The sequence below is a fragment of the Poecile atricapillus genome, chromosome 13 (assembly GCF_030490865.1).
Source record: "Poecile atricapillus isolate bPoeAtr1 chromosome 13, bPoeAtr1.hap1, whole genome shotgun sequence".
NCBI classification, from domain to species: domain Eukaryota; kingdom Metazoa; phylum Chordata; class Aves; order Passeriformes; family Paridae; genus Poecile; species Poecile atricapillus.
Genome location: NC_081261.1, coordinates 918,571 through 943,462, shown reverse-complemented (window position 1 = coordinate 943,462; position 24,892 = coordinate 918,571). Strand labels below are relative to the sequence as shown.

Genomic DNA, 24,892 nt, shown 5'->3' with positions numbered 1-24,892 from the left:
GAGAAACAACCCCGAGCAACAACCCCGAGAAACAACCCTGAGAAACAACCCTGAGAAACAACCCTGAGAAACAACCCTGAGAAACAACCCTGAGAAACAACCCTGAGCAACAACCCCGAGCAACAATTCTGAGAAACAACCCCGAGAAACAACCCTGAGAAACAACCCCGAGAAACAACCCCGAGAAACAACCCCGAGAAACAACCCTGAGCAACAGCCCCGAGAAACAACCCTGAGCAACAACCCTGAGAAACAACCCTGAGAAACAACCCTGAGAAACAACCCCGAGAAACAACCCTGAGAAACAACCCCGAGGAACAACCCCGAGAAACAACCCTGAGAAACAACCCTGAGAAACAACCCCGAGAAACAACCCTGAGAAACAACCCTGAGAAACAACCTCGAGAAACAACCCCGAGAAATAACCCTGGTCTGTGTGAGCGACTCACTCGTGCTGAACAGAGCCAGCAAGCGAGCACAGACAGCAGATCCAGCACAAACACTGCTGTGTCTCGTGTCAGTGCCCACAAACCCAGCCCGGAGTGCAGCCCCTGTGCCCCCAGGGCTCGTTACCTTCCAGGTTCATGCCCGCCTGCAGACACTTGCGGTAGCGGCACGCGGGGCAGTTCTTCCTGCGGATCTTGTCGATGATGCAGTCGTTCCTGCCGGCACACAGGTAATTGTGCTGCCCTGGGCACAAAGAGACACAGACAAACATCAGCTCCCCGTGGCACAGACCCTGCTCAGCCATCCCTGCATCCAGCAAGGACCGCAGGGAACCTTCACTGCCTGCGCTGCGTGCCTTGCAAAAACATCAGTATCCACCTGATTTCACATATCCAAACACATTTCTCATGGGCAGACCTCAAAGCCAATACACTTAGGTAGAAATATTATTATTCTATTTATTATTTATATAATATTCTATTTGTTAACACCAGGAAACTTCTGTTTTTAAAACTATCTCCCCTTGCATTTACCAAAGCCACCTTCTACAGCAGGTTTCCCACTTCTCTGAATAGTTTGACAGGAGACATGAATAATGTGCACAAACACATTCCGAGAGAACACTTGTAAACATTTCTACAGAGCACAGACACAGCTTCATCAGCTGGACAGTCATAAAACCTTCCTGTAACTTACAGCCTGACCTGGACAAACCAATTGCTCAGACATTTTTATGGATTTGCAGATTCAGTGCAAAACTGAAAACATTACAACTTGAAGTACATAAATTAATTGTATTTCTTAGCTGTTCAGAGCAGGACAACAGAAGTATCTATTCTTAATTATGTGAGTTATGTGAATGAATGTCTGAATGTAACTTATTTAGGGAAAGGTATGACCAAAGAATAGATCCTTCTCCCAGATGGGGGTCAAGGAGCATGTTTTTCCAGAGGGCAGAAAGCTGCAGCCTGGGCTTTTACACTTTATTGCAAAGTCCTGACAGTACAATATTGTGAGAAACAAATAGACTTTCCAAATACTGAGTTATTAACAACAGAGTCCAAATGTTTTCTCACAGGAAAACAGCTTGGAGAAGGAATTTCTTACAAGTCAGCTGTTAAAATTATGGGCATGCAGAGTTCATTCCTATGGCTTTGGCCAAACTTCTCCTGTGAAGTGCCTCAAGTTGATATTCCAAGGAATGTTTTTCTGAATGATCCCCACACCTCTTCCACTCAGGGAAGAGGAGCCTTCCTGACCCTTGTGCCAGCTTTGTGTTTAATTAATTCAGGCACAGATCCTCGACTCAGCACTCTGGTTGCCATTAGCATTCTAACACACAGAAACACACATGAAACATGAACTGATGCCCATGAGCCAGCACTGCAGTGGAGCAGAGACAGCAGCTCCACGTCCCTCTATGCTGCCTGACGAGACCACAGCTTCACACATCAACACAGACACTTCAGGTGAGCATTCTCCTGAGCTGCTCCATTTTATTCCTGACAAAAGTGACACAAGGGCTTCCTCTCCATGAATGCTTGGTTTCTTTTATTTACTGCTCACCCATTCTTGCCTTTTCTAGGACCAAGCTACACTATTTCTTTGTGCTATGTTATAGCAAAGCTCTCTTGCCACATGACCACTTTGGGGGAAAATAAGGGAAGTTGGAGCTGCACTCCCTCCTGCTCCCCAGGGATGTGCCAGCGGCCAGAGGAACGTGCTTCTGTTCTCTTTGCTGCTCAAACCCAGGTACTCCCCGAATGCTCTGCTGAAAACCATCAGTGAGCCAATGCAGCTGTTTCCAGGGGGAGCTGGGGCACACAGGGACATTTTTCAGAGGCTGGCCAATCCCATCCCCACGCCATCCCACACTGTGGCACCAACAGCTCCGTGCCCATGTGAGCACAGCAGCCTAGAGAAAGGTTGGGAATTGTGGACAAAGGACTTGGGAAGATGGAATGAAAAGTGCTGATGAGCAGGGCCAATGTGGAGCAGAGCAGGAGGGAGAGGTGCTGGGGAGCCTCAGGGAGGGAGGTGTGAGCAGAGGATCCAGGTTGGTACATTGGGTGAAGTGTTGGGAGCTGAGCAGGGCTGGGGCTGGAGAAACTCAGCCACGAGGGCTCTGAAACACCACAGAATCAGAACTAGAAAAAGCTGTCTCTGGCCAGCCTGGGCTCCTGAAGAAAGTCCTGTCTGCCTGAAGAACTGCACATAAGTGGATATCTGCTGTCCCACCTTCACCCTTCCTCTTCTCCTCTGGTTCCACTCTTTGCTGAAAAAATGCACTTTATATTGGCTTCCTAGACAATGACACTTCCAGTTTCTGTGAGTATTTCTGTCACAGTACACAGGCCTGGAGGCAAAGGTGGAAAAAAGGGCTTTGGCTAAAGGCCGGATAATGAGTGTGCAGAGTCAGCTTGATCTGAACACTAACAGGTGCCTGGCAGCCACTAATAAAAAGGATATTGCAGAAACAAATTCTTTTTACATGTGTTCCTAATAAGAAAAATGCCTATAAAAGACAAAACCAAATTATTTGTTCTTTAACGTGTAGACTAGGACTAACGGATCCTGGAAGTGGTCCTGAAAACATCCATGACATCTAATGGAAGGATTTAGGGTGCTCAATCCTTGGTGTCATGGTCCAGCTGACAAAGGCCAGACTTGATGATCTTGGAGGTCTTTTCCAACCTTAATGATTCTGGGATTCTGTGAAGAGTGGGATAATTTGTGGCACAATCAAAATGGAAGCAGAGGTGAGCCCTCAGGAAATGATTGCCACAAGCCTGCTTACATTTTTAATATCAAGACGCTTGATTTATGGTGTGTCAAAACCAAAAGGAATCACTGGGGTGATTCCTTCCTGTATCAATACTTTTGTGATTAAATTAAGCTTGAGAACAGGCAAACCCATGGCTTTGGCACACATCCAGCTGCCTTGTAAACTGTCTTCTGAGGGATCTCTGGTGACCATGTTTTAATCAAAGGTACAGATGATCATCTGCTTTGCACTTGAGATCATAGTGCCTTGTTAAAGTTCAGCTCCCACAGAGCCATCACCCCTTTGTGACCAGCAGAAACCATGACATGAACTTGACTTTCTGATCCCTCCGGGATGCTCTGCCCTTCCATGGAGGTCCCCATGGCACCCGGTGAGCCAGGAACTGGGGGAAGTGCTGCCTCTGAGGACTGAACAGTGGCTTGTCTTTGTCAAACAGCCTCTCCTCCAGTGACCCCAGCTCGCAGAAATGTCAGCAGAAAGAGCCTGGTTCAGCCAGGGCTGCATGAGGAAGGCACAAGACAGGAAGCCCTGAGGGCCAGAACTAAGAACAATGTTCTTCAGACCTGAGGAATCACCATCTTCCCAATGTTGGGAATACGCTCCAGTTTTTCTGCATGTGATACTGAGGCAGAGTCAGATCTTGAGGTACGGCCTAGTCCCTTACAAACTGCTACCAACACACCCCATTATCACAGTCCTTAATCACGTTAGGTTTCCATCATCTCTGTTTTCCAGAATGATCTTCTCTAATCACAGCTAGAGAGAAATCTCAATGATTCAATCCCACACACATCCCTGGTACCCAGTGTCCCCACAAGTAACACCCAGGGACATGGATGCAATTCAACCAACATTGTTTACAGGAAGAACTGTAAAACTAAGATAACCTCACACACAACAGATTTACCAAGTTCCATGTAAGTTTTCTACACAAACCAAATAACCTTAAATTGAAAATCACAAACTTTACAAATCTATTGCACACAGACAAATATCTGTATAAAAATGGGACAAATAAACAAAAACAACAGTGAAAGAAAATGAAAGAGACAAAAGCCAAGACAACAATAAATTCTTTTACACAGAGTGAATGGGAGCATTTTATCAATGTGAATGGAATCCATGCTTTGGATAATGCGCCATTATCAATGTGATTTACTATGACAAGATGGGTGATCTAATGGATGGGATGTTCAGTAGGATTCTAGCAAGACCATGGATGCTGGGCTCAAAACTGGATGATATGCATGGGGATTTGATATTTGTAAGCAGGAAACTCATCCAAGCAGGTCCTACCTTCCACTGCCCGTTTGAAGAACACTTTGCAGCTGCCACACGTCAGGACACCGTAGTGGCACCCGGAGGCCTCGTCAGAGCACACCAGGCAGAGCTTGGGAGGTGGTCCCGTCGTTGCTGAGGTTGTGGATGGAGAAGAGCTTACATCTGACCTCATTCCAGGGCTGAAACAAAGCAGAAAAATACCTTTAACTGGGATAGAGGCGAACACAGAGTTCACACCTGCCAGAATGGCTTGTCCCCACCCTTGGGGGCAGTTCTGCACACAGAGCACCAGAAACAGTTAAAAAAGGACTTCTGTAAAACCCAAGCAAAGCTGTATGGATTTTTCACAGCCTATTTGGCTGCATCAAGATTCCTTCCCTTACACGTTTCTGAAGCCAAGTTTCTTGCACAATTATCCCAGCCTTTAAAATTGACTCTTAAAACACGTTCTTACTCCATATTGTTTCCATTACTGCCACATTCCCTGCAGTCTGCACAAGGGCTCCCTTCCCAGCACCACCACCGGCTTTCCTACTGGGATTCTGTTATGCAAGAAGCTGTGCAAATTGGGCCATATAGTAACAAATATTCACAGTAACAAGTGATCATTTCACCCCAGCAGTTTAAGAGCAGAGTGAGAAATATTCCTCATTCCAGGATCTGGATGTAAACACCCAGCCCAGCTACAAATGAAGGGTTGGTTTGGTAAGAAAAAACCCAAATCCCTCTTTGAACAACAAACAATCCATCGTAATCACCTTGGAGCTGCTCCTAATCCTCAGGGCTGACCCAGCAGTGCTGGGCCAGAGCTCAGGGGCTGATCTTATAGAGCTGCAGCCCCAACCACGGCACTGCCCCCAGCTTGGTGAGTTCATCCACCTCCACATGAGGAACAACTTCCTTCCATGGAGGGTGGCAGAGACTGAACAGCTGCCCAGGAGGTCATGGAGTCTCCCTCTCTGGACACATCCCAAACCCACCTGGACACGTTCCTGCATCCCCTGCTCCGGGTGACCCTTCCTTGGTTGGACTGGATGATCTCCAGGGGTCCCTTCCAACCCCAGCTATTCTGTGATTTCCAACTAAGTTTGAAACTTCTAAAATATGATTTCTATACTGCTTGCTTTACTTGAGACTAATTTTCACAGAAAATCCTGTTCACCGGGGTTCCAGCCTCTCCAGATGAAGCTAGAAAAATGACACTTTTATTTAAGGTTTTGGTGCCTCTCCTTGGAAACTCTCCAGACCATCCACGTTCCCTGATGTGGGCTTAACATTTGTATGTGGGATGGCTTTTGCATGGAAAATTCCTTTTCCTCTCCTCAAGGAAGTCTGACCAGATTTGGTCACACATTTAAAAAAACCTACAGCTCCAACACGCTCACGCAAAGCTTAAAATTCCATCCCGAATGAAGAGATTCCAACACCTGGGTGCTCTGCTTTTGCACAGGTCCTCATGTCCCATCCCCAGAGAGCACCAGAGAAATGGCCCATCCAGTGATCCAAAGGACTTTGCCACTGTGTTTGTTCTTTCCTACAGGGATTGAGGCAATCAGAAGACAAGGAGCAGGATCCTCCCACTCAATACAGAGGGATCAAAGTCAGACCAGAATAAATGTGTCAATGAAGTTCTCACTTTGACAAAAATGGAACCAGAAGGCAGAGAGAAGTGAAAATTACTTGCTTTAGGGGGGAAAAATGAGACAGCACAGGCAGGCGAAGACCTAAGGGATGTGTGGACCCCCTAAATCCAGTGACTGAGCTAGGGAGAAGATGAGCTGTGTCTCAGAGCAGAGGAGAAAACACCAGACAGGAGCACAGCAACAGCTTCAACGTGCTGGAAGAGCAGTGGGAGGAGGAGAGCAGAGTAAGACTAGAACAAGGGTGGTGCAAAGCCCTCAGTAGGAAAGGCTGGCAGCAGGAATGGAGGAGAATGAGTCAAACTCGAGGAAAAAGGGAAGAACAAGGCCCTTCTCTTCCCAAAAGGAAGAATGCTTCTTTCCAGAGCTTGGAAAAGAACTCAAATCTGTCACATCGCTCCTCTGTGTTCAGCAAGTATCTGTGGAATGCTGCAGCACGTCTCCTCCATGGCTGTGCCACGAGGCTGCCAGCCCCCACAGCGCGTCTGTCAGCTGGAGCAGCGCTCACTGATGGGCTGCTCATCAGCCATGGCACGGCTCTTCTGCCTTTTCCAATTAATCTGTCTTCTTTTAAAGCAGAGAGCTTTAATAACCCCCCCAGCCCTCAGCACCCAAGCCATGGCAGGATGTAATTCAAGCCAGTCCCACCTATTTGATGTCTGTAGGAACACGCATCTTTAATTACAGGCTGCTCCTGCTTTCTGCCTGCCTTCCTCAAGTGCACAGACCTCTAGGAACAGCTCGGGAAGGATGGACAGCCCTGTTCCTCCCCGCCACGGGCTGCAGGAGCACAGAGCTCATGGCTGAGGAAGATGAGGAGTCACATCTATTTCTGCTGTGCTGGCTCTGGCCAGGTCTGCGGCTCCTGGAGATTGCAGAAGGAGCCCAGAGACGAGAGGAGAACCCCAGGCTTGAGCACCATCCTTGGTTCTTTGGTCTCTCACAGCTTTCCTGTCTGATCATCAGGCAATTCTGACCACAACGCTCCGCTTCCTTTCATGTGATACAAATTACTTCATTTGTTTCGGTTTTTGTTTTTTTCTTCTCTCCCCAGCTTACTGATACATTTAGAAAAAGAAATTTGTTTCTCTGTTTTTAGACTGTCATATGCAAAAAAAAAAAAACAACTAAAAAACCCAACACTTACCTCAAAACCAAGCAATACCCCTTCTCCAAGCAGCAATCACTGGCTGGCTACTCTAACATGCCTTATTTTCTCTAAAGGTTTAAGCCCAGTAACTCCTTTTCTAAGACTAAATATATCAGATTAAACACTAAAGTACAGGCTGGGAGCTATGATTTTAAATAAGGAATATGTAACTTCAGAACTTCGCTTCATGAAAATTATTAAACCCAGAAAAAGATGGAAACATCTTTCTATGTATAGTTTTGAAGACAGCTAATTTAGATACAAAAATAAAACTCTTTATACCTCTCAATTTTCTGACAAAAGCATTTTTAAGGAAACATTCATCAGCTGTCAGGGAAACCATGACAGTGCCAAACATATTCCACTGCAACTTTTCAGTCACCTTTAATTTTTAAACAGGGCTCATTTTCTATACCAGCACCACAGAAAATGTAATATGAGAAAGAAAACAGATGATATGACTTAGAAAACTAAAAATAAATGATTACATTGATTAATAAAGCAGTAGCCAGCAATCTAATCCGGGCTGCAGGCATATCTTCCCAGCCTGGCTGTATCAGATAAGGGCAATATTTACTAACTGTGTGGAGAGCTGCCAGACAGCCCCGCGTGTAAAACACCAGCAGGAGGGATTGCAGGGCAGCAGGGCTCCTAACCAGGCTGACATTTCACAGAAATCTCTCACCTAGAAAGTTATACACAGTAAAAGGCAAATGACCGCTTCCTAAGCAAGAGGTAAGCAGGGAATTGATGCTCTGAGGTAATATAATAATGGAATACCTTTCAGTATTCAGAAGTTGCTTTCAGCTCGACAAAACCCTAGCAAAGTGTAAGTCTTATCTAGATTAAAAAAAATAATCAAGCAGCATAGATGAGAGAGGAGAAAAACCTTCCAATTTTCAGGGTTCCAAATCTGTAAAAACTGATTAAATTTCATTTTGGGAGGCAAGGTATTGGCATGAGGTACTAAACTTAGTACATTCACATGTATTTTTCAGAAACTATTCATATACAATCTGATTTTATTTATTTGTATAGATGTGTTTATCGTTTCCAATCAAGGCAACATATGGGGACAAAATGGGAAACCTTAATGAAGGGGACAAAATGGGAAATCTTAATGAAGGGGACAAAATGGGAAATCTTAATGAAGGGAGCAAAATGGAAAGGCTTAAGCAAGGTGCTGCCCCAGTAACGAGCTCTGCAGAAATCAAGCTGTTTAACTAAAGCCATTTCAGTGTTAATCATTCACCAGAGACTTCAACCCCAGCTCAAGGGTCACCTGCAGCACGGGAGGGTGCGGTAAGGCCTGGGGACAGCTCCTGTCCCCTGGTCCTGCTGGGGGATGGTCACAGCATGGCCTGGACAGCAGAGACACACAGACAGGACACACAGACAGGACACACAGGACACACAGGCAGGACACACAGGACACACAGACAGGACACACAGGACACACAGACAGGGACACACACAGACAGGACACACAGACAGGACACACAGACAGGACACACAGACAGGACACACAGGACACACAGACAGGACACACAGACAGGACACACAGACAGGGACACACACAGACAGGACACACAGGACACACAGACAGGACACACAGACAGGACACACAGACAGGACACACAGGACACACAGACAGGACACACAGACAGGGACACACACAGGACACACAGGCAGGACACACAGACAGGACACACAGACAGGGACACACACAGGACACACAGACAGGACACACAGGACACACAGACAGGACACACAGGACACACAGGACACACAGACAGGACACACAGACAGGGAGCACCAGGCTCTGGCCCTGCCACCAGCCATGGACATGCAGCAGATGCAGGGGAGGAGGGATTCACCCTGTGAAGAAATGACCTCCTCCAGGGCAGGTGGGCACTGCTCAGGAGAACATTTCCTTGTCTCCTTTTTCTCTTTACTGTGAAGAACAGAAAACCTCCCCAACACACAGAATGGCCACAGCCCTATGTGCTGAACCTACTAACACTGTAATGTAATTTAAAAAATATACCACCCACCATTACTTATCATTATTAAATGAAAATCACGGAATTATTGAAATTCCAAAGGTAGGTTTAGAATAGAGAATGGGAAGAAATCTTTCGCTGTGAGGGTGGGCAGGTGCTGGCCCAGGTTCCCAGAGCAGCTGTGGCTGTCCCTGGATCCCTGGCAGTGCCCAAGGCCAGGCTGGACAGGGTTTGGAGCAGCCTGGGGCAGGGGAAGGTGTCCCTGCCACGGCTGGGGTGGAATGGGATGATCCTTAAGGTCCCTCCTAACCCAAACCACTGCATGGTTCTCTGATCCTATGAAAAACAACTCTAGTGAGGCAATGACAAGGAGAACACTGATCCAACACCAAAACTACTGATCATTTCCAGCCCACAGCCTGCACCTCTTTCCACCAGTGCATGGAAGGGATGGTCAGCCTGGATCACATTCTTTCCAAACAGGAGCTCACTCCAGACACACCAGACACCAAAACACAGCCCACCACACATGCTGGCCCTGCAGCTCAACTGAACCAACTACTGGGAACGTATTCCTAAAAGCAAATTACTTATTGGTGTAAGTGGTATCACCAAACTAAAGAAACCATTTCCAATGTCATTGCCATCTGGGCCTCCTCCTTATCTTCCAGCAATGAGAACAATGTAAACACTAGGCTGTGGATACCGACTGATTACATTTTTTGAATTGTTTATTTATTTCTTCATTAACTACAGAAACTATTAATTATTTTTATATCCTCTTACACAGGGAAGTAGTTTTCAGTTCAAGCAGGAAAAAAATTTAATCCAAGGCTGTTGACACTAGACTTGTCATGACTATTAAAATAGAATTGTGTTTGCCAATTGGAAACAATTCCAGAAAGGCATTTTGCTGAGAACCTGAACCACTGGTTTCTTCTGTCTCTTGAAATGTTTTCACTTCATTTTCAAGAGACTGAAAATTGGTAAGAACCCAGGTTTTCCTCCCAGGCTGCCTGAACTCTGCAGACAGAGCCAGCCCTGGCTGGCTGGGTGCCACAGAAGGGGCACAGAGCCACTGCCACAGGCACAAATCACAAGGTGACAGACCCCACGCCAAGGTGTCCTGGGGTGCTGACTGCTCACCAAGCCACAAATCCTCCCTCCACATAACTTCCTATTCCTCAATTCTCTTTCATATTTTCTGTTTAATATGGAGACCAGGATGGTTTTGGTAGAAGTGCTGGTCTTGACAACAAGCATGTCCTCAATGATGCTGTAACAAATGAAAAATCTACTCTGGAGTACTTAACCAAAGCCTGTAAATAAAAGCCCCCAGCATTTCTGCTTTCCAGCTTCTCTGAGAAGCAGGACGATTAACAGGGTTTCCTTTATCGCACACCCAGATAAACACTGTATTAAAAAGCCCCTGATAAGCCAGGAAATCAGATTTTGAGCTAACGGTCTCGTTCCGTGTAACGTGTCTATGACACGGCCAAGATAATGCCGCCGTCAGGGATGTGTCACTCCGGAAGGCCACGGCCAAATTTCCTTCACTGCCAGAGCCAGAAACTCATGGCAGAGAAACTCCTGGTGTGCAGTCAGAGGGGCAGGGACTGTCCCTCCTCCCCACCCTGTCACAGAAAATGGTGCTAGGGGACTGCCAGGGTTCTAACAGAAACATTGAAGGTACCAGAGATAGCTCCAGCAGCAAAGTCTCAGACCACCCCCACCTGCAGGACACACCTTTTATCATCCCTTTGTACAAATGAAGCTGGCCACAGGATTTGTGTGTTTGTACAAATACTGCTGGCAGATACCACCAGCACGGAAAGCAGAACAGGAATCTGCAGATTCCCAACACAACACACGGAGCAAACCCACTCTGGCAGCGCCACGGCCACCGTGCCTCCAGTCCTCTCCAAGCCTGCACCACGGCTATGCCCAAACCTTGAGGAGCATCCACCAAGGGGACTCTGAGCTCTCTGGAAGCACCAGGGAGCCGCTGGCAGCTCCAGAGGCACCGGCCCCGCTGTGAAATGGCGCCTGCTCCCATCTTGGCATCCCTGGGAGCGCCGCCGGAGCAGCCGCGCGCAGAGCGGAGCGGCCGCGCTCCCGCTGGAGCCTCTCCAGGACGAAAAGGTTTCAAGGGCACAGGCAAAGCTTTCTTGGAATGGATAAATGGTAATTGATGTTGCAGCTGCAACCTCAGCCAGAGCTCTTGGGATTTCAAATGTACTACAGACCTAAAGCATTTATGGCCAGAATATGATAATTAAATTATATGTTCTAAACTTTTATATTTATTACAGCGCTCCAGTAAAGCAGCCAGAAAGTCTTACCTTCAAGGGTAGAATTCATTTCTATATGAATCGATTTAGGCACACTTTTCCAAAGCTTTGTGCTGCTTTTTAAATTTCATTGTGCAACCTTCCTTCCCTAAATAAAGATGCAGCAAAAAAGGAGATCCATACAGAAGCCAGTACCTCTATACTTAAATACAAACTTTACATAAAAATACGGAAAAATATGGAATTAAATTATCCTGGGCCATACAAATTATTTATGTTTTGCTGGATGACAGCCATTTGATCTACCTGTATTTACAGCCTGTGGATCATCTCAAACCTGCCTTTCACAAACTCGTGGACACATCGAGGGCACAGGGACACCCTCGGTGCTCACAGGTGAGCCAGGACCAGGACAGCTGCAAGAATAATGCACTGCACAATAAAGTGCAAAAGTCTGAGTAGAATTAGAGGTTTTTTTTTTTATTTTCAGTGCATCCCAAGAAATCTCAGCCTGAAGAAAAGGAGCTCAGGGGGCCCTTGTGGCTCTGCACAAGTCCCTGGCAGGAGGGGACAGCCGGGGGGGTCGGGCTCTGCTCCCAGGGAACAGGGACAGGAGGAGAGGGAACGGCCTCAGGCTGGGCCAGGGGAGGCTCAGGGGGGACAGCAGCAGGAATTTCCCCATGGAAAGGGAGCTCAGGCACTGGAAGTGCCCAGGGAGGGTTGGATCCCCATCTCTGGAGGTGGCACTCAGAGCTCTGGGCTGGGGACAAGGTGGGGACTGGACAAGCCTGGACTCGGTAATATTGAAAGTCTTTTCCAACTCCTGTGGATTCTGGGATTCTGTTTCAGATCTCAGGCGCCTCAGAGCTGCTCTATCTGTCTTGGAGGCAGGTTTTTAGTTTTCTGAACCTTGCAAACTAACCAAGAGCCGAGATATTGCCCAAAACCATGCTGTCTTTACACTGACCCTTTAACACACCAATTGCAAGGGCCAGCACTTGGAATTCAACAGCAGCAGAACTGCACTGAGACATTCTGCAGTTATCACAAGAGATCCATGAGCTCAGAGCAGCCACAGCATTTTGGCTCTTCCTCCACAGTCAGCATATATCAGATCTGACCCCTTATTCCAGTACTCATTAATGTTGTACCAGAGGAACTGAACTTAAAATATTAAACAGGACTTATTCCATTAATGACCTCAGCGTGAGCCGTGTCCAGTGCTCGTGTCAATCACAGGACTGTGTGCAGGCTGCCAAAATGATGCTGCTAGGAAAGGAGAGAGACATCTGGAAAGCTGATTCTAACATACATGGAAAAATATTAATGATACAGAAAGAAAGGCAGTAAAAGATTAAACTAAACTGCAGTAGAATCATAGAATCCCAGAATGGTCTGGATTGGAAAGGATCTTAAAGACCCCCTGCCATGGACAGGGACACTTTCCACTGGCCCAGGTTGCTCCAAGCCCTGTCCAACCTGGCCTTGGACACTTCCAGGGATGCAGGGGCAGCCACAGCTGCTCTCAGTAGCTGTGCCAAGGTCTCCCCACCCTCAATATCCCATCTAACCCTGCTCTCTGGCAGTGGGGAGCCATTCCTCCTTTTTCTGCCACTCCTTGTCCAAAGTCCTTCCCCAGCCCTCCTGGAGCCCCTTTAGGCACTGGAAGGGGTTTCAAGGTCCCCTGGAGCCTTCTCTTCTCCAGGCTGAAATGCCTCAAAGCTGCAGTATAGTCCTTCCACAGTCAAATAATCATCAAGATATCAATAAATTTAGACTTGTAATTAGGAAGTTCATTTCTTCTATTCTGAAAAAAACACAGTAAAATTAAGACTCTCCTGCTGCCAGTGGAATATCTAACAGTGGTCTGGGCCTGGAGCTGTATCTATGTGGCTACACAGACTTATTCACCAGCTCATGCTTTTAGCTGCACTGCAGAGCTAATTCCTGCTTTACAACAACAACAAAAATCAGAAGAAACATAAAGAAAGAAACTAAAAGTAATATAAGTCAAAAACAAATAATAGAGTAGAAGTAACACCTTAACTCTGAGCAGGAAGAAGAGGAGAAGGGAAAAATTAAGAGAAGGCAAGAGAAGCAGGAAGGAATGTTTTTCCCTTCATTCCTTCTCCATCCCTTCCAGGAAGCTCAGTTCAGAGGGGAAGCAATACTGAAGCAACTGAGGCTGCTGAATTTCTTGGAGCACAAACCCCGTTTCCCCGCTTCCCTGCACGACAGGTCCTCCCCCAGCACGGATTTCTCAATGGGAGGCACGCATTTACATGTGCAGCACTTCATTATGGAATATTAACCAACGTGTTGCACTCTGGGCTCTGCTTCAGTGCAAATCTATGGAGAACAGGGACAGGGACCGGTGCCAACTTTAGGTTTTGGCCTTGGTCCATTTGGTGCAGGGCCAGGATGACTTGGTTGACTGTTGAGTCATCGGTTGGTTCAATTGACATTATTTTACATTTGACTGCTTATTGTTCTTTAAACTTTGAACAGGAGTCCAGAAGCTCAAAAAACACCAGTGGACCAAAAAGAAAACAGCCAAAACAGAGTTTAAACAAGGAACGTAAGCAAGAAAAATACTCTCCTTAAATGACACTTGCTTTTAGCGGAAACTGCTAAAGAATCAAAATCTACCTCATGGTTTAAAACATGTCTGTTATATTCCCAATATCTGCAGGAAAGAAAGCAAACTTTTCCCCCCAGAATAAATCAACCAGCGAATGAGAACTGTATTTTTAACAGTAGCATATTCCTGAAATTTTGGATGGTCAATGGGCACACTGGTCATTTGCTTCAGCCAGTGCTCAACCCGCAACTGAAAATGAAGATTTATCCCCCAGCACTTACTGTTTCAATACTGAAGACACCCTTCTGTTGGGCAGAAGAGATGCCCATAAACTGTACTGGTTTGTTTCCACATGGATGTGACATGAAATGAACTTGTTACACAGATAATTTGCATTTACCAGCAGGAATTTGTACTGAAGGTTCATTCCTGTTGTTTTCAAACTGTTTACTAAACTCATTGTGTTTCCACTCCAGTTTCAGGTATGTATTCAGTATGTTTAGATTGCTTGAGAAGGAAATTCATTGTTACATCCATTTATTTTCATCAGCAGCTCAAGAAATGAGCTGATGAAGAGCTTGAGCTGGCTTTAATGAGCAGTGCAGTGGGAAGGGAGATTGGGCTTTGCTACAATAAACCCGCCAGAATGGAATCAGCTTTCGTGACGGCTTCCAAGAGCATGAAAAATAAACAAAAAGCAATAAAACATCATATCCTGGGTACTTTGCTGGAAGACAAAAATACTTGTGATGATTTTGAGATCTTAGTCACAAGGATGACGACTGCAAGCTGCTGTCAGCGCCACAGGCCCGGGCTGAGGTGCAGCACCAACTCGTGGGGATTATGTTCCCCATTTAGTCATGAGCACTAACGTCACTTGAAAGGGTAGAGATTCTTTTTTACCATCTTACAGAGGGAGCAGGAATTCTTACAGGAAAGATAAGGAGCAAATTCAAAATTCCTGGTGACTTAAAAATCAGAGAGTTGCTGACGGATCAGCACGGTGACGGCTCAGGGCCCTGAGGGAGAGGCCGAGGCCTCTCCCCAAACCCTACAAGAAGCTTCTCTTTTCCATTTTACATTTAGTTCTTAGAGCATTTTATCTTTCATATCCAGACCTGTGTGTCTACATAGCAGAGCTTCAAACTGAGCAAACCTGTTTAAAAAGCATTTCCCGAACTCTTACAGCCACTTTTACCACCTTTCAGAACACAATTTCACTTCACTTTAACTGGCCTCTGACACAGTGGATGCAAAGAACAAATACGAAACCACTCTTCCTCGCATGAACAGGAAGAAAAGCATGTCGAAAGTTTGTTTATTGACACAAAATCAGCCACAGAAACTTGTGTAATATTCTCAGAAGGCCAAGCAAGGAGTAGCACCCCAGACCTGTATGACGTGTATATTGTATGTCACTTCCAAGGCACTTTTAAGTCAACTTTACTGAATTATCCAGTAGAGTGCTGTAATTACTTTTGTCAACACTGTTAAGCAATTACAGACACAATTTCTGCTATGACATGCACACACAGTAGGTCATTACCTGCTTTTATTTCCACTTGGCAACCATGTCACACACTCAAGACTATTAAGATGTTTCACCACATCCCTCCTGTGGCCCACACCCGGCCTTTACAGGCATCTCTCACCTTGGGGCTTTGGCCTCCTTTGTGGTGTGCTTTTTTATCCCCTGTCCAAGATTCTTTTAGCTCTCGCCTTCTTTCTCTCTCCTGGGCTTCTGGTATTATTTTATCGTCTTTCCTCTGTCCTCTCCCCTCCCTGTCAGCTGAAGGAACCTCTATTCCTTCCTCGCTGAACCTCGCACAGTTTCCTGGCCACATTGTTTGCCTCTGCGTCTTTGTGTATTTTCTCTTCCTGAGCAGCACTGGGAACCCCTCCCAATTAAACTCCATCTGTAAACTTCATTAAGGGGCTGTTTACCTCTCACACAACGACCATGGCAGGGACAGACAGACCCTGAGTCCTCCACAGCATCCCTCTTTTCCCAGGGCACCTCCCGTGTCTTCGGGGCTGACTTCACTGCAAGTGTCCAACAGCAGCAATTCCAACATTCCTTATGAAAAGTATTAAAAAAACTTTCCTGCTGGGAAACTCTTGTCTTCTCCTGAATTAGAAAGTGCTACAACAGCTCATATCAAACATTTTAACTATGGTCATTACTCAAGATTTACTCAATGGAGTGTATATAGCATTCACAGCTGCAACAGGTTTTGAAGTCATCTAATGACTGTTCCAGTAGGAGAGCTATAGTATTCATCACGGAAAAATTACTGGATGTTTACTACTGAAATCTAGGAAAGGCAGAATTCACTGCATGCTGGGCTTGGAAGGTGAGCTCACTCTACTCAGCACCTGAAGAAAATAGGTATTAAACTCAGTTTTAAGACTCTGTATTAGTCCCTATGTCCTTATCTCCTTACATAAGCATAATTACACAGGAGGTGAGAGAACAGGTATGGCATCAGTTCCCCATATTATTGATGAAATCAAACAATATGAAAATACCAAAAAATGCTTTTTGAGCTGCAGCTAGGACAGGTTTCAAAGCTACAGGCACCTGAAAAGAGCATAACAGAGACAAAAATCTGACAAAGCTAGATGCAGATAGGGTAGGAAAAAATGAAAGTTCATCAGCCAATTCCTTCAACCTGTCAGATGATCTGTCAATCCAACAATCCCACCTTTTAAAAGTATTAACATCAAGCAAAGGAGAAAAAAAGATCCATTTCAATAGGACATTACTGAGAAGTCCTCACTGGGGTACAACCTCATTTACCTCAGTCTCAGCCTTATAATCAGCTTTTTCAGCAGCAAGCACCAGAGAAACAAACCAAAGCAGCACTGAAACTCCCAGGGTGCAGACCCCATACAGGTGCAATCACACACACCAAACAAGCTTTTAACTCCAAATACAGGAGATGCTGACATACAGAAAGCCTTAAGTTTTCAAATGAAAGGCACATGGAGGTGCTTTTATCTAAAACACAACATCCTGGTTTAAACAAGCACTTCTGTATTGCTTTAACAGTACAATAACTTCAACTGCTACTGCATCTTTGAGAGACACTGCTCCAATGGCTCAGCAAACTCCAGTGCTGGGATGAGATTCCCTCAGACAAAAGCTTTTCTACCCTTGGAAACTCTCCGATTTGTGGGGCTTTAGAGAAATTAACCCAGGAACAAACCACCTTTGGGAAACAGTGAAGTGGTTAATCTTTGCTTATTTTTCCCAGTGGTTCAGAGCGAAGCAGCACGTGAGACTCCAGACACGTCAGCACAACCAGGGATCCCAAAGGAGGGTGGGACCAGCCTGGCTCCCCAGCTCAGCGCTCCCACCCAGCTCTGAACAGCCCCTAGAAGCTGCAGCTCCCCCAGGAGTATTTTTAAGGTGCAATAAATACACGTATGGCCAAAGCCTTGCTGTATTTCCAAGCTAAAATCTGTCTGACAACGTCTTAACTGCTCTTATGTCACTTACATGTTCTGTCTGAGAAACATTAAACAAAGGTCACGCTGACAAACACGTCTACACCAGGAACAAACCCAGCTCTGACTGCACAATTAACTCTTTGTGCGGAGAGGGCTCTGCTTAAACCTGCAGATAAAGCCTTGTGTGGCCAGGGATTCACCTGACACAGGTTTGTGGCTGCTTGTGCAGGGCTGCCAGTGGAACCCAGACAGGAACCGGCTGTGCTGGCCCTTCCTGGGAGAGAAGGAGCCCTTGGTTTTATGGAGTCACCCCGCTGCTTTCCCAGGAGAATCTGCTTTTATGGAGTTATCCCACTGCCCCTCCCAGGAGAAAAGGATCTCCCAGTTTTTATGGAGTTATCCCACTGCCCCTCCCAGGAGAAAAGGATCTGCCGGTTTTTATGGAGTTATCCCACTGCCCTTCCCAGGAGAAAAGGATCTCCCAGTTTTTATGGAGTTATCCCACTGCCCTTCCCAGGAGAAAAGGATCTCCTGCTTTTATTGAGTCATCCCACCACACATGGGGTTTTCCTTTCCACCCTGCCCAGGGAATCTTCCGCCATCCAATCCACTCATGGCAAGGCAATAAAGGATATGGCTGAGAGACAAACCAGGTTAAAAGTTAACATAATATCTGGCTCATGCAGGATGGATACAGTCATAACATCTCAATGTTTCAACAACCAATCTGTAAAGTACAGTTGAGACTATCAACAAATAAACCAGCACCACGGAAAATTAAAAATAAAAAAACTAACACATCCTAAGAACAAAATATTTTTAAAAATCTAGGGTCAACTTTTCCCCCCAGATTAATTTCACCTCACTTCAGGAACCAAAAGAGGTACTAATTTTAGAAGTATGGCTATAATTAACACTTACCTGGCAATACAGAGAAACACTGAACAGCAAAGAACAATCCAAGCCTGTTTCTCCTCCCCACTGCCTCATGGAGAAAACTGAACTATGGATAATTATGCTCTTAAATTTGAGTCCTCAGCACATCTGAATTTAGATGAGATTAACCAACGCCTGAATATAAATTATCATCAAACTGACAGGAAGGAATGTCTTAAGTTTTGTACTTTCTTATTCATGATGCTGAACACGCCATCATTATCCACAGCTTCTACCTGTAATACAGATCTGCCTCTTACCCCTAATTCTGTATGTGGAACCTATAGCTGGTTCTGGAGGAAAAACCCAGGAAGCACCACGAGAGAAATACAGTAAATGATAACCTGACAAGAGCAGACCCACCAACATCCATTACTGCTGCTTCTTCTCAGTACTTCAGAAGCTGTGGTGCTTCAAAAAACTTGGAAAAGTCACAACTTAACCCAATTTTCCCCTGCAACAATCCATAAGGAAATACCAGATCCAGGCAAAGGGCTGCAGCTCCCACCTCAGCTGGAGCTGGTGCTGGAGATAAGCAGGTCAGCCTTTCCAAGGAGACAATGATAAGTGTATCCCTGGATTGCTTATTCTTGCAACTTTAATCACAAATCCTGCAGCATCTGGCACTTCTCCTTCAGCTTCACTTAAGGGCTGACAATTAAGAGAATCTGTCTTTTCTCAGAAAATCTGTTCTGAGCTGAGAAATGTATGAGCAGAAGAGCTAAAGAACAAAACAGCACTTCTGATTTCAACCAGGGAGAGCTTAAACTGCTGCACAAAGGAAAGAAAAAGAAAACATTATTCCTCCCTGCTCCTGGGCTCTTCAGCCTGGGATAATGCATGGACAGGTTTGGAAGGAGCTGCCCAGGGAGGTTTTGATCCCCATCCCTGGAGGTGCCCAAGGAATTCCTGGAGGTGGCACTCAGAGCTCTGGGCTGGGGACACGGTGGGGATTGGGCACAGCCTGGACTCGATGGTGTTGGGGGTCTTTTCCCACCTCAGCCATTCTGGGATTCTGTGATCTGCACAACCTTTTCTCAAAGACCTCAAAAGCTTCCCTCCCAATTGCACAAATTCCAGCATCTGAGGAGCTCTTTCGCTAATTTTAATATTTAGGCCAGGAAAGCAATTTAATTGGAGGAAAAAAGTTTTATTTTTTGTATTTGAAAGGAAATTACAAACTAAATCTCACGATTAGGCTGAGCCTCAAACCATGACCTGGTAGTGTTTTTAAGCTTTGTAAGAAAAACTTAAAATATTTTATGGACTTTGATGAAGCAAGGAACAAATTTCACGGCTCAGAGTCAACACCAGGGGACAAATCCCAGCTCCAGGACGCAGCTCACTGCTCCTGGGGTGCAGGAGGTAAAGGAGCAGCCCCGAGGGACTCCCTGCAGGTACAGGCAGGTGTTTCCCAGGCAGGTACTGTGGGAATGTGAGGTGTTGAGCAGCCTGGAGCCCTGCAGGGTCTGCACACTGCAGGGGACTCGTTCCAGCCTTAACTGCAGCCTGCAACGTGCTCCCAAGACATGGAATAAACCCATGGTTATTGCTCTCCTGCTCAGAACCAGCCTCTTCTTTCCCCCAGTGACAGCCACCCAAGAGTGCTGCAAAGTCAGAAATAACCAAATTCGTTCCTCCCAGACTCACTTTTTCTGCTCGATATTTTTTAATAACACCACCAAGTAAAAAAAACCATTTTTATAAATATCACAGGGACTGTCATTTACAGAAAGCAAGGCCTTGAGAAGATCAGAGAAACCACCAAGTAATCTCAATGTGATTGTGGAGATGGGAAATGGACTTGATAGGTTTTAAAGTGCTCAAATGGAAAATAATGAAGAAAACCGCTCAAAATACTCAAAACCAGTTTCCACTAAATATTATTGCTTTCAAAACCAGCCTTTAAACTCAGTCCTGAATTACAATATGAAAAGAAAGTTTTTCACACACTTTTTAAAGGCAAACTCCCTCACACCCTTGGTGTGTAAAAGAAGCATTTTACTTGACATTTCTTGGAGGCAGCTGGAAAAGAAGGTGGCTCCTACCATCAGCCTTCACTCTCCTGCAAGCCTCTGCTGTTTTGATTTCCCAAGATTCAGAATGCTGGAGCTCTCAGACTCCCTCCAGCCTCTCAAGAAGCTCAGGAGACACATCCATGTGTTCTGACCCACCTTTCCCCCTCAGCAGAGTGCCACAAGCAGGGGTGACCGTGGGTGTGCGGAGGCAGCGCCGGCATCCCAAGGTGGCAAAACCAGCCCAGAAGTTGCCAGAAATGCAACTGCTATTGCAAAAGAGCATTACATGGACAGCAGAGACAACAGATCAGAAGAGGAGGTAAAATTAAGTTTGAAATAGGGTTCTGTAGAATAAGTAAATTAATCCAAGATCACCTGTTTTGCTGTTTCAATCCCATTGCCAAGGTTTCTTTTTGGCCTCACACTAAAGCCAAGAAGAGAGATGACTGCTGTGTAAAAAACAGTTACTGTGAAGCTCCCTGCAAAAGCAGATTTACTCCAGCATCCAATGATAATTCCTTGGTATATGTAACACTGGGGAAAGGATGCCATCAAAATCACAGAACCATTTAAACTGGAGAAGCCCTCCCAGCCCATCGAGTCCAGGCTGTGCCCAATGCCCACCTTGTCCCCAGCCCAGAGCCCTGAGTGCCACCTCCAGCCCTTCCCTGGACACCTCCAGGGATGGGATCCAACCCTCCCTGGGCAGCCCCTGCCAAACATCCCGGGCTGAAGAAGCCATCAGCTGCAGGGGAGAGCACACACACTGTGCTGGTGTCCTTGAATCCTCCTCTGCTCAAAGAAGGTGCCACAACCACGAGCCTCCATTCATGGGCTGAGGCTTCCCCAGCCGAAGGATTTTGTTTTGGAGTTTCTGAGCACATTGGGAGGGGAGAAGGAAAGGGATGCGAGGAAAGGAAGCTAATTTCCTGGCAGATCTTTAATATAATAGCCAGCAAAAAGATCAATTGCAGGCATGCATTCAGACTAATTATTCTCCACCTTACAGCCACATTAGAGAAATGTAATCACGCCAATATTGGAAGAAAACTAGTCACAGTGGTGCAAAACACCAGGGTACTGTGGCCAGGTATGTCCCAGGGTGCTTCAGGTAATGTTCTGAGCTGCCTTCCCCACCCTGGAGTTCAAAACATGCAGAAAACAGCCTTGTGCAAGGGGATTTTCCAAGCAGAGGAAGCTCAGCCTCAGGGACACAGCCTCTGGTCAGAGCTCTGTGTGCCCCAGCACCTCCCTGGGGGCAGGCACAGCTGCCACAAACAATGCAGACCTCAGCCAGGGGGAGAAATTCAATGTTAAACGCTCCCACATAGAAAGGGGAGAAAAAAAGAGATGAATTTCAGGCCTGCTCACTCCCCAGCCCGGCATCTGTTTCTTGAGGGCATCAATGCAAGCTCAAAAGCTTCTTCCCAAACTGCCCAAGCCCCAATATCTGAGGAGTAATCTCCCTAATTCCAATATTTAGGCCAAGAAAGCAATATAATTGGAAGAAAAAAGTTTTATTTTTTGTATTTGAAAGGAAAGGAAATGACCAAGCAAACAGGCATTCTTCTGGGGCTGAAAGCAAGTCCCGAGCTGCCGGCTGCCAGGGCCAGCTGGCCAGCAGCCCATGTACAGTACGTGTTTACTTGTTGTCTAACCACTGATAACTCGGAGAGCATCCATGAATCCAAAAATGAACCTAGTTTTCTAGTCAGAGAGGAAGGCAGAACAAAGCAGACAACAATAAAAATACTCACTGCTGATGGGTACTACACTCACTTCAGAATACATACAGTGATTAAAGAATCCAGCGTCAAATTAAAACTCTTACATATCAAACCAGCAAGAGCATTTAGACAGAAGCAGGAATGATATTATTACAGAGAAATAATGCTGCTATGTACATGCCCCCCCATGTAAACTCCAGCTTTCAGGACCTTGTGCTCCTCGAGCAAACACAAGCACAGAGCACACACAAGGCTGAAGCAGACACACAACACAGATGTTTGCTTCCTTCCAAGAGCTCTCAGCTGCTTAAGACTAAGTTTAATCTTGTGATTCAAGTGAAAAACCCTTCTGATGGGGGCTGGCAAGTATTCCAAGGGTTACTAAAGCGTAGACAGAACACTGTCACAGCACCTTCACCACTCATGACACTTGGGAGCCTGTCCTGGTGTCCAGGTCCCAGCTTCACCATCCACAGAGCCTTGGCACGGCTTTGGGAAGAGCCTCTGCCCCTCACGAGCAGGGAGCAGCAGCTCTTTGCTCTTTGTCCTCCTCCCCTGGAGCCATGGACAGCACAAAGCTCTGGGCCTGAGCCCCTTGCTGACCCCCAGCACTTCAGGAGCTGCCAAACACCCCGAGGCTGTTCTGGAGCTCCATGGACAGCAGGGGCTCTGCCACCAGCACCCCCATCCTGGCAGGCTGAGCCAAGCAGAGAGCACAAACCCAGCCTGGCTTCCAGGAGCCACGGCCAGCGCACACCCTGCTGCCAGCAGCCTGAAGGGTACCAGGGTGTGTGGGGACAGGGACAGGGTCTGAGCCCTCATGACCACAGCAGCAGCTGCAGCTGGGCTGGACCTGCAGCGGGGCTGGACCTGCTGGAACTGCAGCTGGGCTGGATCTGCAGCTGGGCTGGACCTGCAGCCAGGCTGGACCTGCTGGACCTGCCGCTGGGCTGGACCTGCTGGACCTTCAGCTGGGCTGGACCTGCTGGACCTGCAGCCATGCTGGACCTGCAGCTGGGCTGGACCTGCAGCTGGGCTGACCTGCTGGACCTGCAGTTGGGCTGGACCTGCTGGACCTGCAGCTGGGCTGGACCTGCAGCTGGGCTGGACCTGCTGGACCTGCAGCCACGCTGGACCTGCTGGACCTGCAGTTGGGCTGGACCTGCAGCTGGGCTGACCTGCTGGACCTGCAGCCAGGCTGGACCTGCTGGACCTTCAGCTGGGCTGGACCTGCAACCATGCTGGACCTGCAGCCACACTGGACCTGCTGGACCTGCAGTGGGGCTGGACCTGCTGGACCTGCAGCTGGGCTGGACCTGCTGGACCTGTGGCCATGCTGGACCTGTGGACCTGTGGCCATGCTGGACCTGCTGGAGCTGTGGCCATGCTGGACCTGCAGCTGCATGTGACGCCACCAGCCCGAGCTAATCCTGCTCCGTGATTCCAGCAGCACAGGCTGCAGCAGAGCTGATAAGGAGCTGGCAGGGGATAGTGGCTGAGTTCTCCCCTGTCTTTACGTGGACAGTTACAAAACCCGTGGTTTTTTAAGAAAAAGACTCGGTCCTCGACCATCTCTCACAACCAGACACTCTAATCTTGTCTCACAGGCCAGGACTGACCAACAGCCTTCAAACCTGTGACTCAAAGTGTTTGTCTTACATTTGCATGTCTACCCTGAGACAAAACCAGCACGCTACTTCTCTAAAAATATTAAACATCAAATACAGGTCTTCTATATGTGCCTTCTAATCTAAGTAAATACAAGTTTCACACCAGAAAATTTAAAATGCACTTGCATACGGTAAGTGATATAATCATAGCTGGTGATTTAAAAGAAAAAGGCATTGCTGGGATGAAGAAGCATTCACTGGCCAAAAGGCTTCACCAAGTGAATTCCAACATGCCTGTCCTGTCAAATGCAAACTCAGACACTGCCTGTTTATCAAAAGCAATTGCACAACCCAGACTGAGCAGCCTGAAAACTGAAATTTGGACTGGCAAAAGGTTACTTAGAAGGAGACTAAAGGTGTTTTCCTTTTTTATGTGGGTCTGAGGAAAGGTTTTAAACTCAAAGAGGGAAGTTCCAATTCAAAGTTAGATGGGATTTTGGATGAGGTCCTGGCACAGGGTGCCCAGAGAAGCTGTGGTTGCCCCTGGATCCCTGGCAGTGGCCAAGGCCAGGTTGGACAGAGCCTGGAGCAGCCTGGGACAGTGGAAGGTGTCCCTGCCCATGACAATGGTGGCCCTGGATGGGCTTTGAGGTCCTTTCCAACCCAAACCATTCTGTGACCCTGTTTTCACTGTGCCAGCAATAATAAAAAAAGAAACTAGAGACTTCCCCAACTCAGGGATCCAAAATAAAAGGTGAATGTGTCAGTGCTGGAGTGCTACAAAATTATAATCAAATATTTGACTCTGACTTTTGAGATGAAGGATGGTGACAGACACAGCCCCTCCCCAAACCAGCAGCAGCTTGGTGAGAGTGATGCTGCAAAGGCATTAATAAAGGCAGGTGACAACTCAGACACCTGAAGGAAGAGGAAAGTAATAACACTCTGCAGCTCTTCCGTGAACAGAAAA

General features: G+C 46.7%; 1 protein-coding gene across 2 annotated transcripts in view; it reads right to left on the bottom strand.

Moving 5' to 3' along the window:
- The window catches only part of NR3C1 (nuclear receptor subfamily 3 group C member 1), a 63,212-nt gene that overhangs the window by 21,023 nt on the left and 17,297 nt on the right, over positions 1-24,892 (bottom strand). For both annotated transcript variants that reach the window (XM_058848487.1, XM_058848488.1), the window contains exons 3-4: positions 4,529-4,692; positions 574-690 (exon numbers count right to left, since the gene is read on the bottom strand). In XM_058848487.1, coding sequence (XP_058704470.1) covers positions 574-690; positions 4,529-4,692 — 281 coding nt within the window. The remainder of the gene's footprint in view (positions 1-573; positions 691-4,528; positions 4,693-24,892) is intronic.